The following is a 23,578-nucleotide window of genomic DNA, read 5'->3' as shown; positions in this document are numbered from 1 at the left end:
CAAATGAAGTCACCTGGATCCTGACCGGCACTGAAACACTGGGATACCTTGTCCAGCGGATGAGTCTCAGCCACTGGAGAGATGTCGGCGGTGACAGTCATGAAGAACTCAACAAAGCGAAGCTTCTCAGCCAATGGCAGAGCAGCACAGAGGTGGCAGGAAGCTTGAAGCCTACAGGATGAGCCCCAAAACAGGCCTCACGTTGGGCGTGGAGGCCACTGCTCATGGTGTAGCCCGTTTGGCAGGAAGGGAAAGTCTGGACAACGTCGCTGGACATGGCGACTGAGAAGATTTCCCTGCTGAGGATTATTTGCTCTTGAGTTTGTTGCATGAAGAGAAAATGGGAGCTGAATCATGGGCTCCCACCCCTTTCCCCCCTCACGGGGGCCACCCAGTAGGCAGGTGTATGATAAAAGCTCTTCAGTAAGTGGCTAATCCAGAATCTCACTTACCTAATCCTGCCCTTAAAGGGCGACGCCTATATGAGACAGACCCCACCCACCCATGCAGTCATGTGACTCACGTTGTACTGGAACAGGAAGATCCCACAGAAAAGGCTGAAGAGGTCGGCGGTGAGCAGTGACAGGTTGACCGAGGTGGCGCTGCTCACTTTCATCATCATGGGCATAAAGCTGTAGAGAGCATACATGCTCAGAGTGTAGGCAGCCAGCAGGAGGCCTGGTGAGAGACACCAGCGGTTAGTTCAGGGTCTCTGCGCTCATGATCAGGTCTACGTTGCAGAGGGGTCAGTTTGTCGCAGTCAAGGCGCTTCACACATCATGTGCACATATTACAAAGATTTAGACGTTTTTCTTGTCTCATGTGTTTTGTGTTATTTGAGTTTTTAAAGGAGAACTGACCAACTTGCCAGCTCCACTTGATGGTGGAAATCTCATAGTGCTCCAGGACAACCCTGCAGAAATGACAGAAAAGACTCGGAACAGATGAAATACGATGCTGAATGAGTTGACGTGGACGAGACAGATTTAAACTCACATCTGTGCAGTGCTGATGATGGTACCGAACAGGCCTACCATCCCCAGGAACTCCACTCGGCTCAGATTCTTCACGGTATACTCCTGAGACACGTTGGACACGGCGTACAGAGAAGCACTGAGCAGCACCAAACCATCTCCCAACAGGACATTGGAGGCTGCAGAAAGCAGAAACATGGCTGAGCTGCTTGCTTCCATCGGACAGAACAACACTTCCTATTGGACACATAAAACTCTGTTCTGCCAATCATTTATGCCCGAGTTGCAAAGGTTCTGACCCGAGCCCTGATCTCTTCCAGCCAACAGATCGGCCCCCACCATAGCCCCCACTCCAAAGAGACAGATGCAGACAGCAACGTAGTGGACCACTCTGTAACGTGTCTTCAGAATCCACCAGGACAGAACCATCAGGACCGGGATCACAAAGCAGTCCAAAAGCTGGAAGAAACCAAACAAAACAAAAAATCCACTCTTCTTCACAGGTTTGAGATTCAGCCACGCTGGAGGGCTTCCAGCCCAAAGGTCAAAGGTTCTGCTGGAGAGCAGAACTGATGGTTCAGTGCCACCAAGCAGTCCAGTAGAGCAGCCCAGACCATCACACTACCATCATGTCTCACTGTTGCTATGATACCAGGTGGAATGGGTCACACTCCTTCCAGAAAGCTCTACTTTGGGTTCCTCTGTGGCGTAAGCAGGCCATGGAAAGCAAAGTTTAAGACCCATGCTTTCGTTCTTTTTTAAACACAGAAACAGTTTTGTTTACCTGTTTGTAGCTACAGTTTCGCCGACGGCTGCCGGCTTCTTCAGGCTGATGCTGATGGTGGCGCGTCACTTCCTTCTCCGTTTATCTGCGGGCAGCAGAGGACGTTGTCGCCCTCTACTGCCCGCTCTCCCCTCTCCGACGATGCAGTCCCATGCGTGGTCCAGCGTGTAAACTCCGTCAAAGTTCAAAGAGAAATACGGACAACAAGGAACGAAGGACTTCCGCCGTTTGGAACGATTACACCAGAAACGCGCACGTCTAAGAAACCACCTTCGCTTCTGTTTAAGATGCCGGGATGAAAACATCACACCCACAAGCCTACAGCTGAAAACATCGATCCGGACCCAGACAGCACAAAATATAATAGAAAGAGCACAGAGAGCACTGCTCAAGGAGAGGATAAGGAACGTCATAACCAAACAGAGGCGTGTGGAGGACGAACTGGAAAGAGGACACCTGGACTTGAAAAGGAATTACAAACTTGATAAACAAATGGAGGAACTAACTAAAGGACACAAGATGGAAAAACAGGAAAAAGAGTTCATAAAAGTAAAAGAAAGACACATAAAGAAGTTAAACAGACTCATAAAAAAGAAAAAGAGGGGAGAAATACAAGATAACTCCACACCAAACTCATGGGTATGTAACATCTCACAATACAAACTAACAGAAGCAGAAGAGAGCATATTAAAGAAAGGTTTAAACTTTGCAGTCACACCAAAAGAAATACCATGTGATGAATTTATTGTAGCAACAGAACTAGCATGTCAACAGATCACAGATGAGGGAAAGAAAGCAGAACTCAGAAATAACGTAGTTGGGATATTAAAAAACAGCCAAATTCAACACAGCAATATTACAAAAGAAGAACAATCAGCCATGACAGCTTTATCCAAAAATGAACAGATAATTATTCTACCGGCAGATAAAGGAAGAACCACAGTAGTTATGGACAGAGAAAAATATAAACAACAGATGAAACAGATGCTAGAAGACAAAAATACATATGAAATACTTAAAAAAGATCCAACAGAAAACATTAAGAAAAACATGAAAAAATTACTGAAGCCACTGCACGAAAAAGGCAAAATAACAGAAAAAATGTACAAACACTGGATTCCCACAGCAAACATAACACCAAGAATATATGGAACACCAAAAATACATAAACAAAACACCACTTAGACCAGTAGTTGACAGCATAGGTACACCAACATACAACATGGCAAAAGATATCAGCAGAATCATCAGCCCGTTATTAGGAAATACAGACCAACACTGCAAAAATAGTGTAGAACTGGCAAAAGAACTAAAGGAAACTACAATAGAAGACAACGACATACTCATCTCACATGACGTCACATCTCTGTTCACAAACACACCAACCCAAAAAACCATAGACATAGTAGTTAACAGAATCAGACAGGACAAGACTTTACATAAAAGGACAAACCTCACAGCAGATGACATAGCACAACTGATAGCGCTGGTAGCTAACTCCACTTACTTCACATACGACGACACAATATACAAACAACTGGAAGGCTTCGCCATGGGTAACCCGTTATCAGCCACCCTGTGCCAGTTTTTCATGGAAGACCTGGAACAGAAAGCCATAGCCACCGCCCCCCCAAACTGCAAAATAAAACTATGGAAACGCTACGTAGACGACATACTGGAAATCATACCAAAAGGTCAAACAGAAACACTAACACAACACTTAAACAATATTGACGACACGGGCAACATAAAATTCACTTATGAGTCAGAAACAGAAGGCAGCGTAGCATTTATGGATATGAAAATCACCAGGCAGACCGACGGGACCCTAAACATAAACACATACAGGAAACCAACACACACAGACCAATATCTATCATGGACATCAGAACACCCCACCATACACAAAATGTCAGTAATCAGAACATTATATCACCGAGCAAACATGGTAACAGAAGAGAGAGACCGTAAACAAGAGGACAAACACATACAACACACTTTAAAGACCTGCGCATACCCGACATGGGCAATAAACAAAGGAAAACAACAAACAAAAACAGAAAGCAAAGAACAACCCAAAAAAGAACCAGAAACCCAGAAAGACAAGAACCAAAACCAGTGATAACCCTACCATACATCAGAGGCATAACGGAAAAAATAAGAGCAGCAATGAAAAAACACAACATAAACACAACAACAAAGCCATACACAACAGTTAGAAACAGACTAGTACACCCAAAAGACAAAATATCAGCTGGACAAAAATGTGGAGTCATCTACGAAATCCCATGCAAAATATGCAATAAAACATACGTAGGAGAAACCGGACGCCAACTCAATACACGGACAATAGAACACAGAAAGGAGTGCGAGAAAGAGGCAAATCGTAAACACACAAGAGCAGCAAAAGAAGAAGCAGAAAGCACAATAAAAAAGTCAGCCGTAACAGATCACTGCTTAAGAGAAAACCATATAATGGACTGGGACAGCACACGGATCATAACCACCGAACAACAAAAATACAAAAGATGGATCAAGGAAGCAATAGAGATAAGGAGACGTGGATGTGGGACCATGAACAGGGACGACGGAGTTTACACGCTGGACCACGCATGGGACTGCATCGTCGGAGAGGGGAGAGCGGGCAGTAGAGGGCGACAACGTCCTCTGCTGCCCGCAGATAAACGGAGAAGGAAGTGACGCGCCACCATCAGCGTCAGCCTGAAGAAGCCGGCAGCTGTCGGCGAAACCGTAGCTACAAACAGGTAAACAAAACTGTTTCTGTGTTTAAAAAAGAACGAAAGCATGGATTTACAAAGACACAGCAAGAACACACCTAAGATGTTTAAGACCCAGTCCGCAGACTGCTTCATCAGTGTGCCACAGGTGAACTGTCTGGTCTCCAAACCAGAAAACGTACTGCTCATGACCTCGCCACGGAGAGGGACGCCATAATAAAAGTCCTAATCGGTTCTGCAGTCGCAAGACTCCAAGAAAAAGAACTTTTGTCACTTTACAGGTTAATTACAATCACCTAGAACGATGAATGCTTCATCTAAAGAGATTTAATAACGTCTTGATTGCTTTACAGTAATAATGAATCAAAAGTAACTATTTATTGTTAAAATGCATGATTTCAGATCTGAATACTTGATGATGTAATACTGATTTTATTACCAGTTATGACACAGTTTATTATCAGTATATTAACAATAACAGTTATATTTAGATGTCACGTCGAGTGAAATAGCCCTTTAGGGAGTTTCTTAGGAAAAGATGTGACGTCTGAGGATTCTTTGTTAGGCCCCTCCTACATTTCCTGGCCTCTGATTGGTTCATCTTCAACAGACCCTTAAATAGTCACTTCTTCTGTAATCAAGTTCCTGCTAAATGCTGAATGAGAACTTCTTGGGAGAATCAGCTGATCTCACAGCAGAATACTCTAGCGGCGTAGAAGCACCCTTTGTTTTTTTTATTGAACCTGTTTTAACCCTAACTGCTCCATCAGCCGCCCGCCGTCACCCAGGAGAGTATCTCTTGACCACTTGATGCGGATTTGGAGGTTTCTGACCTTTGAGATTGTAGCGTGATTACGGATTGAACTTGATAATTGATACTACATATTAATTATGACCAATAAGATGTGATGTTCCATATAAATATGAACTATCAACCTGATGGATCTTTCAATGTTTAATCAGAAGATTCTAGGGTTCTTTGCTTCTTCAGGGATCATAAACACACTTCGTATTATTTCAGTCAGTATGTGGTTAATAAAATGAATTTCATTATTTTTACTGAACTAATGATACATGACAGATATGAATAATGAGATGTGATGTGATGGAAGCTAGACGTTAATCAGAATCATTGTATCTGAGAGAAACTGTGAAATGTGGCTGTAAAAGAATTGGTTGTTTATTTATAAACAGCATCAGACGCAATCTGTCGTGCCAAGTCTACGCACCCTTGGTGTGGAGGTTCTCGTTCGATTCGGGGGGTCGACGGTCACTGCCGGTGGAGTGAACTCTGATATCAGGAATCTGTAGACAGCTCCGATAGGACCCGTCCAGTCTGAGATCCCTCCGGTGAAGGCAGGAAGCTGGAATGTTTGGCTCTTAGAGAGCCGGTTGTCTGGTGTCAGCCGCAGCGTTGCAGAGAGGCTTTGTCAGGAGGTCAAAGGAGACGATGGTTTCAAAAAGGCTTCTTTCCTGATTTGGCCGAATTGGAAGTCAGCTGGAAACTGAATTAATTGGGAAGTAGTTCTTGTTTTATTGAACCCCAAAGTTATGAGTTCTGGCCAAGTTTGGACAATCAGAATTTGACACGTTTCTGAGTATTTAATCTTAATATTTATCTTTATGTTTTATGTTAATTATATGCTCTATATTTTGTGTTTGATTTTGATTGTGTTGTGATTTGGACACTAGAGGACGAGGACTAAGAGGGGACACTAGAGGACGAGCACTAAGAGGGGACACTAGAGGAGGACGACTAAGAGGGGACACTAGAGGACGAGGACTAAGAGGGGACACTAGAGGAGGACGACTAAGAGGGGACACTAGAGGAGGACGACTAAGAGGGGACACTAGAGGAGGACGACCACGAGGGGACACTAGAGGACGAGGACTAAGAGGGGACACTAGAGGAGGACGACTAAGAGGGGACACTAGAGGAGGACGACTAAGAGGGGACACTAGAGGAGGACGACTAAGAGGGGACACTAGAGGAGGACGACCACGAGGGGACACTAGAGGACGAGGACTAAGAGGGGACACTAGAGGAGGACGACTAAGAGGGGACACTAGAGGAGGACGACCACGAGGGGACACTAGAGGACGAGGACTAAGAAGGGACACTAGAGGAGGACGACTAAGAGGGGACACTAGAGGAGGACGACTAAGAGGGGACACTAGAGGACGAGGACTAAGAGGGGACACTAGAGGAGGACGACTAAGAGAGGACACTAGAGGAGGACGACTAAGAGGGGACACTAGAGGAGGACGACTAAGAGGGGACACTAGAGGAGGACGACTAAGAGGGACACTAGAGGACGAGGACTAAGAGGGGACACTAGAGGAGGACGACTAAGAGGGGACACTAGAGGAGGACGACTAAGAGGGGACACTAGAGGACGAGGACTAAGAGGGGACACTAGAGGAGGACGACCACGAGGGGACACTAGAGGACGAGGACTAAGAGGGGACACTAGAGGAGGACGACTAAGAGGGGACACTAGAGGAGGACGACTAAGAGGGGACACTAGAGGAGGACGACCACGAGGGGACACTAGAGGACGAGGACTAAGAGGGGACACTAGAGGAGGACGACCACGAGGGGACACTAGAGGACGAGGACTAAGAGGGGACACTAGAGGAGGACGACTAAGAGGGGACACTAGAGGAGGACGACTAAGAGGGGACACTAGAGGAGGACGACCACGAGGGGACACTAGAGGACGAGGACTAAGAGGGGACACTAGAGGAGGACGACCACGAGGGGACACTAGAGGACGAGGACTAAGAGGGGACACTAGAGGAGGACGACTAAGAAGGGACACTAGAGGAGGACGACCAAGAGGGGACACTAGAGGAGGACGACTAAGAGGGGACACTAGAGGAGGACGACTAAGAGGGGACACTAGAGGAGGACGACCACGAGGGGACACTAGAGGACGAGGACTAAGAGGGGACACTAGAGGAGGACGACTAAGAGGGGACACTAGAGGAGGACGACTAAGAGGGGACACTAGAGGAGGACGACCACGAGGGGACACTAGAGGACGAGGACTAAGAGGGGACACTAGAGGAGGACGACCACGAGGGGACACTAGAGGACGAGGACTAAGAGGGGACACTAGAGGAGGACGACTAAGAGGGGACACTAGAGGAGGACGACCACGAGGGGACACTAGAGGACGAGGACTAAGAGGGGACACTAGAGGAGGACGACTAAGAGGGGACACTAGAGAAGGACGACCACGAGGGGACACTAGAGGACGAGGACTAAGAGGGGACACTAGAGGACGAGGACTAAGAGGGGACACTAGAGGAGGACGACTAAGAGGGGACACTAGAGGACGAGGACTAAGAGGGGACACTAGAGGAGGACGACTAAGAGGGGACACTAGAGGACGAGGACTAAGAGGGGACACTAGAGGAGGACGACTAAGAGGGGACACTAGAGGACGAGGACTAAGAGGGGACACTAGAGGAGGACGACTAAGAGGGGACACTAGAGGAGGACGACTAAGAGGGGACACTAGAGGAGGACGACTAAGAGGGGACACTAGAGGACGAGGACTAAGAGGGGACACTAGAGGAGGACGACTAAGAGGGGACACTAGAGGACGAGGACTAAGAGGGGACACTAGAGGAGGACGACTAAGAGGGGACACTAGAGGAGGACGACTAAGAGGGGACACTAGAGGAGGACGACCACGAGGGGACACTAGAGGACGAGGACTAAGAGGGGACACTAGAGGAGGACGACTAAGAGGGGACACTAGAGGAGGACGACCACGAGGGGACACTAGAGGACGAGGACTAAGAGGGGACACTAGAGGAGGACGACCACGAGGGGACACTAGAGGACGAGGACTAAGAGGGGACACTAGAGGAGGACGACTAAGAGGGGACACTAGAGGACGAGGACTAAGAGGGGACACTAGAGGACGAGGACTAAGAGGGGACACTAGAGGAGGACGACTAAGAGGGGACACTAGAGGACGAGGACTAGAGCCCTGCACGGGCCTAAAATCTGATTCCATGTCCGGCCCGGCCCGAGGGGGTGGAGCCCCAGCCCGACCCGGCCCGAAAAGGTTTTCAGTATTCTCTGGCCCGGCCCAAGCCCGACTTTTTTTAACCAACTAAATGAAAACAAAGTGCGTCAATCCTGACCAATGTGTTGAAAGACGTGCAGGATCCGAGCGTCGCAGAAGTGCATGCGGGAAGGTTCCTCCCACTGAAGCGAGTGTTTTCCAAACCCGGTCTCTCAGAGAGACTTGTCACTTAGAAAATGTTCCCTGATGATGAAACTTTGGCTGAATAGCGCTTGTCCCTGTCTCCAATGTGGCGACACATCCAGGAGCCGTCTGAGGAGAAGCCCAGAATCTCACATCTTCAGCTCAGAAAGCGCCTATGATTACATACAAGCGTGACCCAACACGGTCTCACAGTAAGACCGGGTTGGAACTGTTCAGGTTTACGCAGACAATCTTTACATTTAGAATTGGCATACAGATGTAAAATTAATGCAGTAAAATATAAAGCATTTTATTTAAATATCCATTCATTATTTTACAAGCACAGAGCCGCATCAGATGGATGGAAGAGCCGCGGGTTGCCGATCCCTGCTCTAGTTCAAGATATCATTAAAATTCCAAAAGTGCTGAAAAGATTAAAAATGGGGCTTTCCGTGCACATACAGTGCATTACGGTAGCCACCGGGATTCCCTGTCTTGAGCGCAACGAACCACAACACAGATTCAGAGACGTGCTAAGTTTGTCATCCAAAATGCTCCGTTTATAACTTTTGAATAGCTGATCAGATTCAAATAATTCCAACGGTTCCTAAAAGTACATAAAAGCAGCTTTCCAACGATCTATAGCATGAAGCAATCAGAGTTAGAGAAAATATCGCTACGAGGGGAAATCCTGCTGTACAGCCTGATTGAAACGGAGCGCAGCGCTGTGGTGAAAGCGGATAACCTATAAAATGACATGTTGAGGACGCAAACTCAATACATCTCTTTTATTGTGAGGTAATAATTTCTCCGAGTTTTGCGGTTGCGGGCAGGAGTAGACATGCACGCTGCAGGTGCGGGCGGGAGTGTAACACACACGTTGCGGTTGCAGGCTGTAATGGTCAGAAATTCAGCAGGAGCGGGATGAAGAAAACAGTCCCGCGCAGGGCTCTACTGCTGCGTTTAAGTGTTTTAATTTTTTTTTTTATGATTTCGATAAAAAATAAAGGCGCCCGGCTCGGCCCGTGTCCGAGGTAATTGCACAGTCGTTGGCCCAAAGCCCGGCCCTCGGGCCCTCGGGCCGGGCCGACCCGAGGGCCTAGGGCTTCAGTGCAGGGCTCTAACGAGGACTAAGAGGGGATACTAGAGACTGAGGGGACAGAGGGAACTCTGGGACTGGTGGGGATGTAGACTCTTGTGGCGACACTTGAGACTGGGACACTTGAAACCGGAACACTTGAGGGGACTCTTGAGACCGGACACTTGAGGGGACTCTTGAGACCGGACACTTGAGACCGGAACACTTGTTGCAAGTTCCCACATGCCAAAAACAGTGGCAAGAAACGGAGTCAGCAGGTGGACCACAGAGATACGATTGAACCCACACTGAAACACACTGAACTTGCTCCTGCGAGTAAAATCAGCCAGAAGACAAGAAGGAGGGGTCCAACTGAACAACACGCACCCAAGCTGGGACAGAAGAAGACCAACTGAAGAAAAGCATCTCAGAAGAGGACAAACCCTCCATGGAAAGTTCTGGACTTTGGGGGGAGCTGAAGACCAGTTTACAAATGTGGCATCATATGGGTTTGGCTGTCTTGTGTTGAGCTAAGATAAGAAACTGACAAATGATCACATTGTTTAGGCTGTCTCATGACTGTTTGAGATATTGCTTGGCAGTTGTTCAGGACGAGTATAAAAAGAGCAGCTAGAAGTAGAGCTCACACAGTTAGAGAGTCGACAGTGAGAGACAGAGCAGAGGTGGGATACAAGAGGTCGTCCTCCGTCCTCTGGTCGGAGGACGACAGGTCAGTCGTTGGGGACAGTTGGAGAGAATCGTACCTAGACTTAGAGAGTGACGGGTTAGTGTTGACACAAGTCAACCATTTATTCTCAGGAAGATTTTAGCATTAGCATCCTCCACAGGGGATAGGTTAGTTATATATTTACTTATTTTTTGTATTTTGCAATTTTGAAATAAATTTTTGGAAAAAGAAACCTCATTCTTGATTCTTAAAGGTCCTTTTTATAGGTTTGAGTGGGGGCCCTGACCATCATCTCTTTTGGAGGTAAGCTGCCTTGAATAGCTTGTTCCTGTACTGCAGGACTTGTTTACAGGTTGTGACAGACTAAGAAAAGAAACCTTAGGTGAGGGAGAAATCCCCCCCCCCCTCTTGGAAGCGGGACACCCTAAGGATTATAGTGCATGACGGTTTGTTGGTTCAAACAGGCTCTTTTTGCACTAAAAAAGTCTTTGTTTAGCGTGGGAAGAAACCATTTTAAAAGGGTGGATTAATCTGATTAATTGATAAATCAATGTTAGCCTGATCAACTAACAAGAATCATTTTCTAGTTACCACCACCCACAAATGCTGACAGAGGCGCAAATTAATCCTGATAGGACCCAAATAATAATCACAAACATGGCCTCTTTGTGAACTTTTGCCCTAGTATTTAAAACCACTAAATAACGGGAGAAACTAAAAGGAAAGTGGTGTTATTACGGAAGAACAAGTAGCGCAAATTTCATTTCACCTTAAACTAGAAAGCGAGTCCTAATTAAAGGTGCGTGGTCCAAACCAGGGTCTAGTACAATAATACTCACCTGCGACCCCAACTTCCCTGAGAAAGCAGCGTATTCTAAGGTTCTAACGGAACCGGGTTCTGAAGGAACCAACAAATAGGACACACTCGCTTCACACTTGAGGGGACTCTTGAGACTGGGACACTTGAGACCGGAACACTTGAGGTGACTCTTGAGACTGGAACACTTGAGACTGGAACACTTGAGGGGACTCTTGAGACTGGATCACCTGAGACTGGAATGTCTGAGACAGGATGCGATGCGTCCTCTTGGACCACCGCCAAAGCAGGATGCGATGTGTCCTCTTGGACCACCGCTGAAGCAGGATGTGATGCATCCTCTTGGACCACCGCCGAAGCAGGATGCGATGCGTCCTCTTGGACCACCGCCGAAGCAGGATGCGATGCGTCCTCCTGGACCACCGCCGAAGCAGGATGCGATGTGTCCTCTTGGACCACCGCTGAAGCAGGATGTGATGCATCCTCTTGGACCACCGCCGAAGCAGGATGCGATGCGTCCTCTTGGACCACCGCCGAAGCAGGATGCGATGCGTCCTCCTGGACCACCGCCGAAGCAGGATGCGATGTGTCCTCTTGGACCACCGCCAAAGCAGAATGCGATGTGTCCTCTTGGACCACCGCCGAAGCAGGATGTGATGCGTCCTCTTGGACCACCGCCGAAGCAGGATGCAATGCGTCCTCCGGGACCACCGCCGAAGCAGGATGAGATGCGTCCTCCGGGACCACCGCCAGAGCAGGATGCGATGCGTCCTCCGGGACCACCGCCAGAGCAGGATGCGATGCGTCCTCCGGGACCGCCGCCGGAGCAGGATGCGATGCATCCTCCGGGACCACCGCCGAAGCAGGATGCGATGCGTCTTCCGGGACCACCGCCGGAGCAGGATGCGATGCGTCCTCCGGGACCGCCGCCGGAGCAGGATGCGATGCATCCTCCGGGACCACCGCCGAAGCAGGATGCGATGCGTCTTCCGGGACCACCGCCGGAGCAGGATGCGATGCGTCCTCCGGTACCGTCCCCGAAGCAGGATGCGATGCATCCTCCTGGACAGCCGCCGAAGCAGGATGCGATGCATCCTCCGGGACCGCCGCCGAAGCAGGATGCGATGCGTCCTCCGGGACCACCGCCGAAGCAGGATGCGATGCGTCTTCCGGGACCACCGCCGGAGCAGGATGCGATGCGTCCTCCGGTACCGTCCCCGAAGCAGGATGCGATGCATCCTCCTGGACAGCCGCCGAAGCAGGATGCGATGCGTCCTCCGGGACCGCCGCCGAAGCAGGATGCGATGCATCCTCCGGGACCACCGCCAAATTAGGATGCGATCTCCGGGACCACCGCCGAAGCAGGATGCGATGCGACCTCCGGGACCACCGTTGAAGCAGGATGTGATGCTTTGGAGGGTTCTGGGGAAGGTGACCACCTCTCACAGCAGGTCAGAGCCTCTGCGGTGACATCCTTAAGTGCAGACCCATATACCCTCCGGACATGAAGGTAATAATTACCAAGGGCTGGAACTGCTATCAATTCTGAATGGGTGGAGAAGATGACATTCAACCTGTCAGCCGCCCGCAGACGCAAGTGGGGGCAGGTTGGCTTGGCATAGACCTCCCACACAGCTTCCTCGACCATCTGCATCATCGTCTGAACAATCTCCTCCGTTGGGACTGATCCAGAAGCAGAACATGAGGTGTCGTCCGAGGAATCTGCCGATACCAGCATGGGAGAAGGATCAACCCTCTTATCAGCTCTAGAAAACCTCTGGGACCGCTGCCGTTGTGACCTGACAGGAGGGATTTGAGGCTGGAGCGGTGCAACGACAGGAGAGTTGGAACCTCTGTGCAGCAGTGGCCTGATTGTCAGACCTGTTCCCCAGAGCGGTGACTCCTGTTCCCGTTCAAGCTCCATAAACTCAAGGAGAGTGAGATCTTCCATGACAGGTCAGAGAGAGAATAAAAATACTCCCAAGTGCTGTGTCGGCATCGGGTTAGACTTTTGGGCAGATTATTCTGTCATGAACAGAACTCAGAAGACCTGTAATGGGGGTCCCGCAGGGATCGATCCTTGGTCCTCTTTTTTTTACCATTTATCTGCTTCCTCTGGGGTCAATCTTTCGTAAACATGGCCTATCATTCCATCTCTATGCTGACGATTGCCAGATTTACTCTCCATTGTGTCAGGAGAAAGGTCACTCTATCCTGTCCTTTGTGTCCTGTCTTAACGAGGTGAAGTCTTGGCTAATGGGAAACATTCTGCATCTGAATGAGGGAAAGACAGAGCTCATTGTTTTTCACCCCAACAGCAGGAATGTGGATCGTTATGTTGATCTTGGCCCTCTTTCTCCATACTCAAAACCAGTTGTTACCAGTTTGGGGGTGAAAATTGATGCTGGACTTAAATTTGATGCTCACATCAATTCTGTGATCCGGTCCAGTTTCTTTCACCTGAGACGCCTTGCAAAAATCAAGCCCATGCTGTCGAGAGCCCACCTGGAGCGGGTACTGCATGCCTTTGTTATTTCTAGGCTTGATTACTGCAACTCTCTCTAAGCAGGGTTGTGTCAGTCATCACTGCGCCGCCTACAGGTTGTGCAGAACAGCGCAGCCAGGTTCCTGACTGGGACCAGGAAACGGGACCACATCAGTCTGGTTCTGGCCTCCCTGCACTGGCTTCCGGTCTGTTATCGTTCACACTTCAAACTCCTCGTCTGTAACGAACAGAACTCAGAAGACCCGTAATGACGCCAAACACAGTAAAAATAGATTTTAAAAAGTCTTTATTTGCAGCAGAGTTACCAGGAGGGCGAGGCTGGAGACAGAGTCAGTGACAGGCGAAGGTCGAAATGGCAGGCAGCGTGCAAGGCAGGGGTCAGGAGACAAACAAGGTCCGGAGGCAGAAAACAGGCAGGGAGAATGGCTGGAAGATGTACTAGCAATAACGTTCAATAATCTGGCCGTGAATGACTGGATGGATGGTCCTTTTGTAGCAGGGGAAACAGGTGTGAGTAATGAGCTGAGGAGTCAGGAGCAGGTGAAGTGGATGAAGGCTGATTGCAGGAACAGGTGAGATGAAAGAAGTTGATTGTGATGCTGACTGAGGTTGCTAGGGAAAACAGGGCTTGGCTGGAGCTCGGTGAGGGGACCAGGTGAGCTGAATGAAGAGTAAATGAGGAGGCAGAGGAGGGTGAAGGATGGGATTCATGACATCGTCTTTGTTTATCATTTCTTCCAGGGTGATGCTCCCCCCTATCTAGCCACACTCCTGAACAGACACTCCCCATCACGCGCTCTGCGCTCCTCTGACCAAGGCCTGCTCGCTGTCCCTCGGTCTAGGTGTCGTACTCGTGGGGACCGGGCTTTCTCAGTCCTAGCACCGTTACTCTGGAACCAGTTGCCACCCTCAGTTAGGCTGTCCCCATCTCTGCCAGTCTTTAAGAGCCGCCTAAAAACCCACCTCCTCCGCTTGGCGTTCCCTGAACATGTTTGACTTTGGCCCTCTTTTATGTTGAATTTATTTCAGTTGTCATCGGTTCGCTCAATCCCTTGTTTGACCTTTTTTTGTAATTTGAATTGCTTTTATTTTCGATTTATTCACCATATTTAACTTTCTCTTGTACCATGTTCAGCGCCTTGGGTTTCCTGACAGGGTTGCGGAAGACGCTTTTTAAATAAAGCTTTGATTGATTGATTGATTGATTGATTGATTGATTGATTGATTGATTGATTGATTGATTGATGTGTTTTGCTGACTGAGCTGCTGCTTCTCAGCCAGGACATGTTTGTAAATGAGAATTTTACTCTTTCCTGGTTAAATAAAGATTAAATAAAAGAAATTAATAAATTGCTGTCAAACCGGATATTTTTTATTTGCTGATTTCGAACAAAAAATTATGACATCAAACCAAAATAGAGGAAATGTGTAAAGAGGAAGTCCTTTTTCTCAGCTCAGTAGAAACATTTCAGTTTTTTATTTTTATTTTTGTATTTGGGGCATTTTTCCAGGTTTTTAAGTGCTGCCAAGTTCCTGAAGCTGCCTCTCTGGTTTCTGCATCTCAGACTCTACCATAGGGTTAAAGACCAAAGAGAAGCTATGCTAACTGTGGGAGGTGACGGATTTATTGTCCTTAATTTCCTACGAGGACTTAACAAACCTGTACTCACCTGCACACTGGTGAGAGTGGTGTACTGGTACGCTTTGACCACAGTGTAGTTGGCTTCCACATCCACCAGCCCCAGCAACAAGTACTTCCACCACCGTCTCTTAAGAATCTCCAAAATATTGTCGTCCCCTGCATTTGAAAGGGAAACATCTCTGAGTGTCAGCTCCCCATTCACTGCTGTCTCCTTTATCAGGTAGATAAAAACGGCTGAATATCTGAGAGCTCAGTGAGACAGGATCAGACACGACGACAACATCTACAGAAAATAATGTTGCATTTTTATCTCAGGTGTGTCCACCTGTGATTGGGGGTGTGGTGGCGTCACCTGTCCTGCAGAACAGCATGGTGGTGTAGGTAACACACAGCAGCGAGTAGATCAGGAAGCTCTGCATCATGGGCGTGTTCACATGGAAGTGTGATGCCAGGAACTGGGAAGAGACGGCAGTGCCGCAGATGAGAGCAGCCAGACCCTGACCCATGGCCAGCGTCTTCAGCAGCTGCCTGAGAGAAGAGAGGACTAAAACCGTCAGGAGCATTATTTATGAATAAGAAATGTTAGAAGAAGAAGAAAGTATCATTTCTATAGCGCCTCTCAGATAAAAACCACGAGGCGCTTCACAAAAACAAAAAATGTAAAAACATAAAAAAGAATTTAGAAAATGGTTAAAAATATATTTAAAATGAGCAAAAATAGACAATTGTGATTAAAAATGTTAAGAAAGAGAGAGAGTGAACAGGAAAGAGGGAAACCAGTGGATCCTGAGGAAGGTGGAATAGGTGGGGCATAGGCGGAGATCCCAGGGGGGACGGGGGGATGCGTCCCCTCCTCACACAAAGTTGTCCCCCCCCCCCCCACAAAAGTTATTGAAAACACATAAATGCTATCAGTAAACCTGTATTTGCTTCTAAAACCACAACGTAAAAGTTAGTCTGCAAAAACAAATCAATGTGTTTTTAATTGTTGAGAAATTATAGTCCCCCCCCCCCCCTCCCCCCAATTCCTCAAGTTGGAACGGTCGGTCCTCACGCGCTGTTTCCAACGGGCGGGGCTGCCGGCTCTACCCCGCTCACAGCTTCACAGCAGCCTGCAGGCTCACAGGAGGCGGGAATCAGAAAGCCAGCGGTTTCCAGCAGGAAGTCATTTATCACACGCTTGTTCTACAAACTTAAATATGTATGTCAGATGTGGTCATAAATGTCAAACATGGACACCGATTATCTTTAGATTCTGATCACCGGTTGGAGGTCCCTTTATGACAGACCACCACCACCACAGTAAAAAAAAAGTTGTCACTTCATGTTCTCTGGTCATTCCAGGATTATTACGCTATATTATTCCATTCACTAAGGTGATCATAAGTTCCTTTTTCCGGACACGTACGCTTTCACGGTCTGCCCTGGAATCTGCGGAGCATTTATAGATCGATGAAAATGTCCGTGTTTCATCCTATTTAGCAGATGAATATGGTAGAATCAAAACTAACTGGTCCGATGTGTGGAAAACCACAGCGTTTAACCGCTCTTATCCCGTCTTCCCCAGGCTCTGCAGCTGTTTACAACATGTCAGAGTGCAGGTGCACCGAGCAGCTTAGGGATGAGCCGGTAGCAGCAGATGTGTGGTGGAGGCACGTCGCTCAAAGCTCTCCATGTAAAACATAGAGCCAAAGATCCCGTTGGCCACAGACCCAAAAACACCATGAAACCTGAGAAAAGTGAGAGATCGATTCAACTGAAAGATAAGCTATAGAGTATGTATATGTTTAGTGTATTTGTAAAGTAAATGTTTATAATTTTTATTATTAAAATGAAACAAATATTTCAAGAATATATTTTTAGATTTTGTGTATCTGTTCGTTCAGTAGGACTTAGATAAAGTTATTAAATATTACAGAGTTCCTCTCTAATAGCCTACAAACATTTCTATGATTTATTAAAGAGATTTCAGTCATTCTGATACTTGACTTGTGAACGCTGATTTGAAGTTTGTTATTTTTTCTAAACATATTTAGAAGGAACAATTCAAATATATTAAAATCAATATTTGGATTTTAGTAGCTTTCCTGTTATGTGATTTAATAAAATTTTAATTTGACATTTATGTTCTCTCTCTTTGTTGTGAAACAGTTAGACATGTTTTAGTACTTAAAATTTATGCTTTGCATCGGTCCACACGTGTAGCTGCTGGTCAGCTAATAGCCGTGTTTCAGGACACGTTGCTTCAACTATTAACGATCTACTTTTAAATGTTTATTCTGAATTGCTTATTCCGTTTTAGGCCACAGTCTTGTTATTGAAATGAAAACAAGAAGGAAGGATGCTTATGGAGATGTACAACATTGGCAAGATATTATTGTTGATCAGTATCCTCCAGCTCCGCTCTAATGACAACATCCCATCTGTGTGTGTGTTGCTGTCCAACTGTCAGCAGACATCAGGTCGTTTTTTAATGCTCCAGAACGTCAAGTAAGTAGAAACTTGCATTTTGATAAAGACATCTATAAGAAAGAAATGAAATTGTTTCTAAATGGTTTCATGAGGCAAAGTCCAGTCACTGGAGCCCAGGCAGCCAGAGCCGGTCAGACACAGAGTCTCAGGTCAGTCTCTCATAAGGACACACAGCGTTGTATGTAGAGAGCATTTTTTTCATGTCCCCCCCAAAAATTACTCTCTGAAGTTTTACTGTTTATTGTGTGTCCCCCCCCCAAAAATTTAAATGGGATTTCCGCCCTTGAGGTGGGGAGAGCAGAATAAAGAGAGAGAGGTGAAGAAGGTCATACAAAAGCCAGCTTGAACAAGTGAGTCTTCAGCTGCTTTTTAAAGGAGACCACTGAGTCCACTGATCTCAGGCTCAGGGGGAGAGAGGTCCAGAGTCTGGGGGCCACAGCAGCAGATGATCTGTCACCTTTGACCTTTAGCCTGGTGCTGCACAACCAGTAGGCTTTGATCACTGGACCTCAGGGACCTGCTGGGGGTGTAGGGACTAAAGGTTGGTTTATGCTTGACGCATCCGCGAGGTCCGCACGGCTCCGCGCGGAAAAGTTGCGTCATTTTAACAACCACGCCCCTCCGCACGGCCCAGAATTTCTGCAACGCGCACCTCAGAAAATTTCTAACCACGAGGACGGTCGGACGCGGAAAAACATGGCGGACCGGCAAGAACTAGTATGGCAGAGGTTGGTAAATACAGACATTTGTATGATTCAGCTCTCAGAGATCACCGTGATCAACATGTTGTTAATAATTCTTGGAGAGAAATAGCTCGCACTGTCGGAAAAGACGAGGACGCTGTTAAAAATGCTGGAATGCCATGTTGTAAACAGTAATTTCTACTTCTACTATGGTGTAGTGTTGGATGCATGCCGTAGAGCTCCATGCTGCCCCCTACAGTTTGGGAGAATATTGGCTCACCGCAGAGACGAGCCGCACGAACCATAAACGCTGCGAGTTGTGAAGCGTGCTCCATCCGCGAGCCGCATCACCGCGCGGAAAGTGAATGCGTCAAGCATAAACCACGCTTAAGAAGATCACCAATGTAAGATGGTGCTTGTCCATGTAAGGCCCTATAGACCAGAACCAGGATCTGGAAATGAACCCTGAAGTTGACTGGCAGCCAGTGAAGCTGGAGGAGAAGCGGGGTGATGTGGGTGTGTTTGGAGGACTTGGTCAGAAGCCGAGCACAGGCGTTCTGAACCACCTGTAGACGGTTCAGGGAGGTTCTGCTCAGACACGTGAAAAGAGAGCTGCAGTTAGAACTCAATACTAGATTCATCTGAACCATGACATAAACTTACTAACTAGTGATGGACAATACATCGGCATCAATATCGGTGTCGGCCCATGTTGGTCATTTTTTAAGATATCGGTATCGGTTCGATAAATAAAACTGGGCCGATATTAACAACCGATATTTTTCCATCTCGTCCGTCTGTTTCAGAGGGTGAGGGGGTGATGTGTACTTGTTTAGTGAACAGTGAATGTAATCATCTCAGTAGCGTAAATGTGTGTTGTGCGTACATAATAACGTAAATTCCGCTTTAATAATGTTCATTCCATACAAAATCTGCTGATTTTAGAAGCATTGATGTCAGCATATCGGTATCAGCAAATATCGGTTACTGGCCTTAACAGTGATCTTAATATCGGATGTCGTTATCGGCCCAAAACTTTCATATCGGTGCATCACTACTACTAACCATCCTTCAGCCGTTAACTGGATCATCCAGCTTGGGGCGCAGGTTCATGCCTGCTTGACCTTTCTGAATAAAATAATGAGTTCAATGTTAATGCATAATTTATTATTAATGATATTTTTACATTTGTGTGACATCGTTATTCAACTGTTACTGCACAGAATGAACAAGGAACAACCGGAGCAGTTCCTGAATGTCAGCGTCAGCAAACATCTTGTCCACAGAAACAGAACGCTGATGTAGCTTAGGGCAGATTGTTGATAACAGCACGAGTAAACAAGATCCAGCAGCTAGGATCTGAAGGTGCTGGAGGGAGATGTTTAGGCAGCGTGGAAGTCAACTCAGCAAAGTGGAGTCTGTTTAGTTCTTAAAGCAGAGAAATGACAAAAGGCTGTTTGCCTGCAGAGTTTTTTATAGTCACAATTCATTTGCTGTAAACGGAGTTAGAGTCACGACAAGTCTTTGTCGACTCACCAGGAGAAAACCGTCTTAGGGTCAAACTCTCTGATCTTCACCAGGACTCCTCCACGTCTGCTCTCAGATCTGCTGCTGGGTTGTGGAGCAGCCATGTGGCCTCAGCGGTCGTCGGAGCAGCGACTCAGGAATGCTGGACGGATCCTGCATCAGAGCCGAATGATTAACTGTCTTAGAGTGTAAAGGTCACATTTTTACTTATCTGTGTGTGTGTGTGTGTGTGTGTGTGTGTGTGTGTGTGTGTGTGTGTGTGTGTGTGTATGTGTGTGTGTGTGTGTGTGTGTGTGTGTGTGTATGTGTGTGTGTGTATGTGTGTGTATGTGTGTGTGTGTATGTGTGTGTATGTGTGTGTGAGCTTGTGTGTGTGTGTGTGTGTGTGTGTGTATGTGTGTGTGTGTGTGTGTGTGTGTGTGTGTGTGTGTGTGTATGTGTGTGTATGTGTGTGTGTGTGTGTGTGTGTGTGTGTGTGTGTATGTGTGTGTGTGTATGTGTGTGTATGTGTGTGTGTGTATGTGTGTGTATGTGTGTGTGAGCTTGTGTGTGTGTGTGTGTGTGTGTGTGTGTGTGTGTGTGTGTGGGTGTGTGTGTGTGCGTGTGTGCGTGTATGTGTGTGTGTGTGTGTGTGTGTGTGTGTGTGTGTGTGTGTGTGTGTGTGAGCTTGTGTGTGTGTGTGTGTGTGTGTGTGTGTGTGGGTGTGTGTGTGTGTGTGTGTGTGTGTGTGTGTGTGTGTGTGTGTGTGTGTGTGTGTGTGTGTGTGTGTGTGTGTGTGATTGTTTGTCCTGTGTGTCTCTGTGTTGTCCTGCGATGGACTGGCTCTCTGTCCAGGGTGTACCCCGCCTGATTGCCCGTTGACCGCTGGAGATAGGCACCAGCCCAGCCCCCCCACCCCCCCACCGCAACCCCGCGTGGACAAAGCAGGTTCGGACAATGGATGGATGGATAATAAAAAGAATAATAACATTCCATCTTTCAGTTCTTTTTAAAACACAGAAAAAGTTTATTTACCTGCAAAGTGTCGCCCTCTGCTGCCCGCTCTCCCTCTCCGATGATGCAGTCCCTAAATGATGATGATGATGCCCGGTCCAACATGTAAACTCCATCGCTCCTTTATTGTTATTATTATTATTATTGTCAGCAAATACAAAATAAACATCCAACTTTTTCATTGGAAGTTTATTAAAGTTTCAGTATTTTCTGCCTGCTTCACACTTATTTCAGAAATTCAGATCATGGGCGATCATCGTTTAAAAAACTTTCCTCTTTCTGGTGTTTTCATGTTGTTTCAGTTTGTTTTTAAAGCTCAGATTTAAATTAGATGCAACATTACAATTAAACGTCGTCCTCACTAATATGTGCACCAGTGCCCTGCTCCCCTCTTCTACTTCAGATCCATTAGTGATCATCGCAACTCTTCAGTATTTGGTTATTTGGGTCTAGTCATTATTTTTGCTGACTGCGTTGTGATCTGACTGCAGAGAGAGAGACTGGCTGCACAATGTGAGGAGCTGAGAGCACGTCACTCTGTTGACTGGCCCGGTGGTGGTGAAGAAACGCTGATGATGTCAGGCGGGCTGGTTCATTGTGATACAGAGTTTAGGCCATGTGGCTTTCTCAGGATGACATCAAGTGCTGCAGAAACCTGTTAATCACTCACTCATCTAGATCAGGTGTGGCAGCAGGAAAACACCTAAAACCAGTAGGACGGAGACCCGAGGACCAGGATTAAGAAACATTACATGAAGAAAAAACCAGCACCGGGCTGCAGCTGCTACTGAGGGAGGGCCTGGAGCCTGAACCACATGTAGAATGGATACGGTCCAGTTTCACATGGATCACAAATCAATTAGTCCAATCGGAGCATTTACACCTGCTGTGGTGCTGATGCAGAGCTCCAGAAAGTTTCCACAAGGAGTCTGGACCCTGCATGAGGATTGAGCCGGACAGGAAGGGAGATGTGGTTCAGCGTTAAGGAGATTTAATTAGTTTCATTTAACCATCAGTTGTGCGTTCTACTTTTGGGGAATCATCAACACATTTGACTAAGGGGGTACTCGTGGTACAAGAAAATGGCTCAGGGGCCCACGAGTCAAAAAAGGTTGGGAACCACCGGTCTACTGTATCGGAGGCAGCACTTAGATCCAGTAGAACCAACACAGTCACCTCCCGTTTACCATCATTTAATCTAAAATCTTCAGAAAGGCCGTGGTTCACCCTAAAGCCAGACTGAAATGTCTCTAGGACATTATGAGTGTTTATAAAATCATTTAGTTGATTTAAAACCAACTTTTCTAACATGTAGCTTAAGAATGGTAAGTTAGACACCGATGGATAATTGTTTAAGTCATTAAAATCTAAACAGGGCCTCACCACTTCCATTTAAAGGCAGCAGGAAAGACTCATCGCTGAAAGATCCATAGAAGTGTTTATAAATGTAGAGGGATTGGGTCCAGAACACGTGGAGGGCCTCACCGAGGAGAGTCTCAGCTCTACCAGGACAGGACTAGCAGTGTTTCCTCTGGTATAGACACACATTCAGATTAGTCTGAAACCTCACTACCTAGGGAGGATAAATAGTACTTCTGATGGTGTCTACCTTCCCTCTGAAGTGGGCTGCAAACTCCTCACAGAGAGCATCTGAAGTGTGCGTATGCTTATGGCGGCATTGTTTTATTGTCTGAAATGCATTTCTTAATGCTGTATCACATGATTGAAGTACTTCTGTATATATTTGATGGTTTATTGTAATTTGATCTTTTCTCCCTTTTCTTTTTGCTGCCTTGCAGTGTTTCTTTAGCTCTTCATTTCTCCACAGCGATGCACGCTTTAACTGTAGCTTCTTAACTGTAGTGGAGCAGGTCGAGGGCGGATTTCAGTCTACTGTTAAATCATCGACAATAAGATCGCAGGAGGCAGGCACCGGAGCGGCAGGGAGCGTGTAGAAAACCAGCAGCCACTTCAGCGGTGTGATGACGCTTCCTTAGTTCTCACAGAGGTAACAGGAGAAAGCTGGAGATGCTAAAACACACAGTAGTAGCAGGAGACAGCCAGGTCAACAACAGAGGACACACTGGTGGACAACCAAGTCCAGGGTGTGTCCTCTGTTGAGTCGGCTGCATGACATGTTGACTAAAATCCATGTAATTCAGAATATTTAGAACATGTTTGATAAAGGCTGTAATAGATTGTCCACATGTGGATTAAATCCAAAAGTTCAAAGGAAAGCAACTGGACTTCTTTGGTTTCTTGAAGACATTTTGCTTCTCATCCGAGGAGCTTTGTCCATTCTCACAGGAATATGGGAGAGTCACGCTTATAAGCGGTAGCTGTCTGTTGTTAAACAGCAGAAACTACTAAATAACAATAGACAGCTCTCCCATATTCCAGGAAGTCTTCCAAAAACGCATCTGGCGGTCAACGCTGCGACAGTTTCCTCT

The 23,578-nt window shown here is 47.0% G+C and overlaps 1 protein-coding gene across 1 annotated transcript in view; it reads right to left on the bottom strand.

The window, feature by feature from the left end:
* slc35f2l (info solute carrier family 35 member F2, like) overlaps positions 1-20,393 on the bottom strand; it is a 25,192-nt gene extending 4,799 nt beyond the window's left edge. Inside the window, exons 1-7 of the mRNA XM_015950673.3 lie at positions 20,145-20,393; positions 15,806-15,981; positions 15,482-15,609; positions 1,274-1,433; positions 997-1,153; positions 861-913; positions 524-678 (exon numbers count right to left, since the gene is read on the bottom strand). Of these exons, the coding sequence (XP_015806159.1) occupies positions 524-678; positions 861-913; positions 997-1,153; positions 1,274-1,433; positions 15,482-15,609; positions 15,806-15,981; positions 20,145-20,239 (924 nt within the window). The 5' untranslated portion in view covers positions 20,240-20,393. The remainder of the gene's footprint in view (positions 1-523; positions 679-860; positions 914-996; positions 1,154-1,273; positions 1,434-15,481; positions 15,610-15,805; positions 15,982-20,144) is intronic.
* Between the last annotated feature and the right edge of the window lie 3,185 nt (positions 20,394-23,578).

Source organism: Nothobranchius furzeri, chromosome 13 (genome assembly GCF_043380555.1).
Source record: "Nothobranchius furzeri strain GRZ-AD chromosome 13, NfurGRZ-RIMD1, whole genome shotgun sequence".
In the NCBI taxonomy this organism is placed as follows: domain Eukaryota; kingdom Metazoa; phylum Chordata; class Actinopteri; order Cyprinodontiformes; family Nothobranchiidae; genus Nothobranchius; species Nothobranchius furzeri.
The sequence above is the reverse complement of the archived record's forward strand: the minus strand, read 5'-3'. Positions and strand labels throughout refer to the sequence as shown.